This window comes from Mesitornis unicolor, unplaced genomic scaffold (assembly GCF_000695765.1).
Source record: "Mesitornis unicolor isolate BGI_N332 unplaced genomic scaffold, ASM69576v1 scaffold14271, whole genome shotgun sequence".
NCBI classification, from domain to species: domain Eukaryota; kingdom Metazoa; phylum Chordata; class Aves; order Mesitornithiformes; family Mesitornithidae; genus Mesitornis; species Mesitornis unicolor.
The window spans coordinates 4,295-10,995 of NW_010163199.1; the positions used below are offsets into that span (position 1 = coordinate 4,295).

At 41.3% G+C, this 6,701-nt stretch overlaps 1 protein-coding gene across 1 annotated transcript; it reads right to left on the minus strand.

Annotated features, from left to right (window-relative positions):
* Nucleotides 1–5,667: 5,667 nt before the first annotated feature.
* On the minus strand, nt 5,668–6,405 carry CLDN12 (claudin 12). Its single transcript, XM_010193876.1, has one exon. The coding sequence runs from the start codon at nt 6,403–6,405 to the stop codon at nt 5,668–5,670; it is 738 nt and encodes a 245-aa protein (XP_010192178.1).
* Nucleotides 6,406–6,701: the final 296 nt, after the last annotated feature.

Here is a 6,701-nt window from a genome sequence, read left to right on the forward strand (position 1 = left end):
GACTGGGCTTGTATTCTTAAGGCCTTCTGATCAAGGAGGTCCCAGTTGACTGGAGGCTCGCAAATGTGATGCCCATCTACAAGAAGCAGTTGGGTCAACATCTGTGGTTCCGAAGGACACGTACCGCACGGGCAGTACTCATCCACTGTGTTGTCAATGTTTGCTTATCATATTCTGGGAGTCTTTGGAGCCAAGTGAAGCTTATGCAAATACTTAGAGCTTTAATTGCATATTTTTCTCTTCATTAGAACACAAACTAGGACAACCACCCTGCCCGTGCAGTCCAGCTTTCTAGTCTGTCTCCTCAAAGCAGCCTTAAGCACTCATACTCTCCAGCTCACCACAATTTCCACTGCCCCATGCTGAGAGTTTACATCTCTTTGCAGCTGCTACACCCAAAAGACAAAGCCCCCACCCCTAGCAGCTAATACCTGAATGAGCAAACTGACTGTTCTGAACATAGATAAAAAGCAGTTTTGAAATCAGAAACCACCATCTTACCCTTTGATAAGACTTCTCTGTATCCAGCCTGATGAATGCTGATGCAGCAGTGGAACAAAAAAAACATACAGAAAAGCTTATGCTGTGTCTAAGGTGTGTTATGTGCCTGCTTAGTAGATATGGGAAGAGGTAAGTAACATTACATACCTGCTGAATCACACACATGAACACAAATCCTGTGAAATAAAACAGGAAAATCTGCAAAGAGAGTTGTTTTCAATGAGCACAAATACATGGGGTAGTTTTTTTAGGAATTTTAATTTTTAAAAAAGTGAGTCACTCCCATGTTTTGAGAGAAATCAAGTTCTCTGCATCACATTATTTATGTCAACACCCAACTAGCAGCTCTCAGAGACAGGAGGCCTGTCTGAAAGTGACAGCAAAGGAGGAAATGAGCCCACAGAAGCAGAGAATACAAAATAATTTTTCCAGCCCCTCAAGTGAGTTGTACTACTGGCAACAACTGCTTTATACTGTGCCTGCTCCATGAGAATTGTTCTCATATAAACACTGCTTCTCCAAACAGATGAAAAACCCAACTGACTAGATCCCCAGTTTAGAATGCTAGAAACCTACAGAGGACCTACCAGCAAGTCTCATTCTACTCTGCATTGCTGTGGTTGAACCCAGCTGGCAACTAAGCACCACGGAGCCAATTGCTCACTCTTCCCAGCGGGACTGAGGAGAGAATCAGAAGGGTAAAAGTGAGAAAATTCATGGGTTGAGATAAAGACAGTGTAACAGTTAAAGCAAAAGCTGCTCATGCAAGCAAAACAAACCAAGGAAGTCACTACTTCCCATTGGCAGGCAGGTGTTCAGCCCTCTCCAGGAAAGCAGGGCTCCATCACATGTAATGGTTACCTGGGTCAGCTGTCCTAGCTGTGTTGCTTCCCAGCTTCTTGTGCACCCCCAGCCTCCTCTGGCAGAGCAGTCTGAGAAGTCCATGACTAAGTGTAAGCACTGCTCAGCAACACCAAAGACATCAGTGTGTGATGAACATGATTCTCATACTAAATCCAAAACACAACACTAAACCAGCTACTAGGAAGAAAATTAACTCTATCTCAGCCAAAACCAGGACACACATAAATAATCCAGATTGTTTTGTGAACTTGCACTGTGGCATCAGCATTTTTAATGCTCAAAGGGTTTGTATTTTGTTCTGTAACAATGGGGAAAGGCTTGGTACTGAGTGGCCGTAATACTGCCGAGCTGTAGTTGCCAGGAGCAGCACACAACAGAGACGAAGCATCAGTGACCATTACTGTCACATTGGACTGCCACAAGTCCCTGGGATGCCCAAACAAATTTCACATGTAAGGCAGTGGCATATTCTCCAGCAAAGAGCACAGCCAATGTGCCACTAACAATACAAATCTTACCAATCCAGGAGAAAAGTAACCCAACGCAGAACTTTTCAGCTGGGTTTGTAAATTGTGCTGGGTGAGAGATGGCTGAGCAAGCAGCAGAACTGGCACAGGGAAGAGACAGGGCTTTGGGTGCGGGGTGAGGACTGCACTCTTTTCCATGTCACACTGATACCCTGGCTCTGCTGTGGGGCTGAACCAGATCCTGGACTCTAGCTCGCATCTGGGCCACAGGCAGAGAAAGTGAATAATCTAGATTAAAGAAAATCACCCTCCTCCTTTTAGAGGAAAAAGGAACCCCAGATCTCCTTAGGACTAGCTTACAGTAAAAATAAAGGAAAATTATAAATAACAGTCAGGCTTTCAGAAGGTGGCAGAAGGGTTGGATTTTGGTTGAGTGTTTTGTTTTGTTTAAAGCAGGAGTCCTATAAAATTAGGGAGTTAAAATGCAATATACACAACATTTTAAGACATCTTGAGGGATCTGAAACAGTCTGGCAAGTCTGGTGATCAATATCAAAACAGATAAAGTCTTTCATATTCTAGCAGTTACTGTTTTCCACAAAATTAATCAAAATAAACTGCATCTGTATGAGAGTGTTTTATTAAAAATACATAAAAATACATATCTTCTGTTTCACATAAAAAGAACCAACACTAATTAAACACAACTTAAGAAGTTGGACAGGAATTACTTGAAAAAAAATACTGACTCTCATAATCCCAGAGCACCCAACCTTTGACTGCATGAGCCACAAATTAAAATCTTCCTGTGTGGAAGCCCCAGAGAGCCTGTCCTGCACACAGCAGTGCCCAAGGAGGAGTAGCTGGTCAGAGGCAGGGGTGTTAAATGCTCCACAGCGGCTGTTCCCTGGCAGATACATGCATCCCTCTCCCCAAATGTAGGGGGGCCTCTCACTCCCCAGCCCTGCCGCTGGGCACAATGGTAACCTGCTAAGGAGAAATGCCAGAGAGGCACTTGGCTCAAGTGTCACAGGTTGGCTACCTCTATCTGCAAAGGAGAAATAAAGCACAGCACTTCCAGTTAATTTCACTTAGGATCCAGCAGAAACTCACATTAACAGCACTGTTGAAAGAAATCCAGCCGTGCTTCAGTGATACAACATGATGCAACAGTTTTTTGCTAAAGATGACCTTAACTGAAACCTACACTGGAATCCACTAACTTTTGGATCCCTTTTTGTAACTCAGATCCATCTCAGGCTTTTGGAAAGACGATTTTCAAAGCAACAAGTTATCAGCTTAGGCAGCAGCAAATACTGACTGAAAGTTTAGTGCATAAAAATCAAAGAATACAAAAGAGCATCAGAGACATCTGCTGTTTAAAGCGTACAGAAGAAAACACTGGCTGCATTTAGTCTCCATGGAAAACATCAGTTTGCCAGGCTGCCTTTCTTGCTCTGATGTTGAAGACTCAGCATCTTTTAAGGTCACTCAGAGATGTATTCATCCTCCCTCCAAAATTATGAAAATGTTCTGTAAATCCATGCTCAAAAGCATAGCAGATGCTGACTGTAAACTAACATTTACTGGCCAACTCATAACATAAGCAAGGCACAGAAAAAGACGCACGAGTGACAGGAAGCACGCTGATATAGAATTACAAACCATTGGCCCCTTTGCTTTGACTTGACAAAGCATCTAAGGATATGGGCAGCTTAAACAGCAACAGTAGCTAAAGTTGGACAACCAGAGTTAACTGTAAAGCAAAGTTCAATTTTGAATTAAAAAAGTTGGCTTGCATGTCGTTATACATGTTCTAATCCAATGCAAGTCATGTTCTGATTAAAAGAAGATACTTCATCTAACATCATACCTTGTAAACCTCAGAGGATATTAAATTCCTGTAACTTTCTCTTTTGTTAAGTATTCTTTATCACCTACAGTGTTAATTCCTTAAACTGCAAGTTAATCAAGCGCTGTGAAAGGCCTGCCACTTTACTGACTACACTGGGAATTTATGACAAGAGATCTGCTTCCTCAGTTAGTCCACTGAAGTCCGAGGCCTACTACTGAAGACAAAATAATTCCTCTCAATATACTGTTTATTGCACAAATTGTAACAGAACAAGGTTTGCCCAGTGCAGCATCTGTTCCTATTTCTAATGCATGGAAAAGGAAATCAACTGATTTTCAGGACCTTGCATGAGTTTGCAGAACTGAAATTAAAGAACTCTATTTGTTTTTTTTTAGCAAAGCAAATTTGTTCTGGCATTAATGAAATACAAATATACACTAATCTCCAGAACCAAAATAACTTTCCTTACCGGAATGACATCTTAGACACAAGATCTCAATTTGCCAAAATCTGAGCAAATCAAATACTTGTGTAATTGTAACACTCTTCAATTCACTGTCATCAAATTCCAAGTAATTTAAAAGCTTCCATCCTTAGGGCTAACCTGCTTGGCATTTTAGAAGGAAAAAAATTTTAAAATGCCTCAGTTTGGGAATTTATAATCCTTCCTCATCCTTGTAGAGCTACAAGGGGAAGCTCACAAGTTATTCAAAACCTCTTCTTACAGAAAATAGGAATAAGAAGCTCTCTCCAGTTGTAAGGAGACAGCATAGGAAATAACTACATTTTAAAACAGGTCAACTTGAAAGGTGTTGAAGAGTAAGGCTGAAAAGGTTAAGTCTTCATCAGTAATTAAATAAGCTACAGCATGAAAAGTCCAACAACCATAAAGGTCAACTCTGAAAAATACACAAGTTCATTGTTACTTGTATATACATTAAAAAAACCCCAACAACCTAGATATTTTAAAATCTCTCCTCCCCAGGGTTATAACTCACTTCCTAGAGAGATGTTATAGCTTGTGTACAGTGTTCCAGAAGAGTCTTTCATAACCTTCAGAATTCTTCATGGCTTTCCTAATCCATTTTGCAGTGAGTGACATTCCTCTCCAGAACTGGATAATACTTTAAAGCCTACTTGAAAAATCCATCTTTGAGATGGCTTTCAAATAAAATATTCAAGCTTCTAAACAGAATTTTTAAATACAAGTGGGTTTTGTTTTAATCACAAAACACATCTAGTGAATTCACAAACTTATTAAAATACAGGCTAGAAATAATTCACAAATTCTAGCCTCCAGTAAATCACAAAATGGTATTACAGTACAAAAAATATTATTCGTTAAATCAGTTTTATTTTTTCCGATAGCTACTTTGAAAATAAAGGGTAATTTGACACTAATTCTATTGCAGAAGTTCCTAAGCAGGCAGCTTTTTGTGCGTGCAGTGGAAAACAAAGAAGAGTGCTACAGAACTGAATTAGTCTGCCAAATACCCTTTTCAGACATCACAACTTAAAATATGCATATCTAGATGAACAAGAAACTCAGTGTACCCCCTACACCCAGTTACGCTGCCTGCATTTGGATAACGCATGGGTGCAAGGGTCCACCTACGTAGCTCTAACAATGGGATCAGAATCTAATAAGAGCTTATCTAAAAGCAAAGAGGCTCAAACCTGCTTTGATCTCAGTAAGCAGGAGGATGAACAGATACTATTGTTAGTGCACTGTCCCAGCATTAGCAGCAATTTTGTCTGTAGTGAGCTCAGAGTAAAAAAAGGAAAAAAGAAAAAGTTGGTCAGGAAGTAACACATGAGAACACCAACAGACTTGCTGAACTCAGGTCTCCATTGCTTTGCACCTTGGGAAACTTGACCTTACAATTGATTATGTTCAGTGCAAGACAGCAGAGAGAATCAAGCCTGCAATTTTAACCGTTTGAATGAGCACAAGAACTTGGCTTCCAAGACTTTGTCTTCTTAAGATGCATGTGACACAACAGGAATGTCAATTTCTATGGCAGAGAGGCGAGAGCGTGCAGAATAGGGCTGAGAGGCATAGCTATGCATGCTAGGGGCGTGTGAATAGAGGGGCTGCCAGAAAGGAGAAGGTAGGCTCTTACATGCACAGTACCACAGAAACAGCAGAATGGAAGTGAAAAACAGACCGCCAGCACTGGCAATGGCAATAAATACAGAGATGTCAAAGCTAAAGACAGGCTCATATTTTCTGTTCAGATAATTGTTATAAAAAATGACCCAGATTGACGGAGTCAGACAAATGGCACATGCGAGCAGGAACAAGAGGCCAGCCACGAGATGGCAGCCTGCACTGTTCACGAGGCATTTGGCCAATTTGATGTTTGGCACGCTGGATACAAAGGCTGTGTTACACATGCCAATCATGCAGAGAAACAGCGCTGAGACAGCAGTGAACATACTCAGTGGAAGGGCAAACTGAAGAACACGCAAATCCAGTTGATCGACAGCAGTGTACCACTGTGGGTCGTATATCACGCAGTCTCTGCTCCCATCAAAGCGTGCACACTTAATCCAGAGTCCAGTGTAAACGGTCACGTTCCTCTCATTCTTGTTGAATGTGTACAGTCTCATTTGCCTCCAGTTTGGAAGCAGAACTGCTGCGAGGAGTCCAGCTACTGAGGCTGTTCCACTGAGGAAGGCCAGTACAGTCGCTGCATGAACATCCCGGCAGCCCATGGTTGCCCACACAACTTGTTTCCTGCAATTGAAAATAAAAATTAAAAAATAAAAAAACTGGTAGGTACAAGTTTATGGACACAAGACTGACTACAGTTGACTTGTGCCAGGTTAATAAATTTGTATGCTACTGCTGGTAGACAGTAACTCTCTGGCACTTTCTTTGCCTTACACACTTACGTGGAGGTAACACCATTGAGTTCATGCTTTAATGAAATCTCAGACTATTTCACAGACTGTTACGACTGCTCAGCTGACAGACTGCTAAATTCACTGTGATCAGGATCAAAAAGGAG

Coding starts and splice junctions, on each gene's coding strand:
- CLDN12 (XM_010193876.1), bottom strand. CDS start 6,405: ATGGGCTGCCGGGATGTTCATGCAGCGACTGTACTGGCCTTCCTCAGT.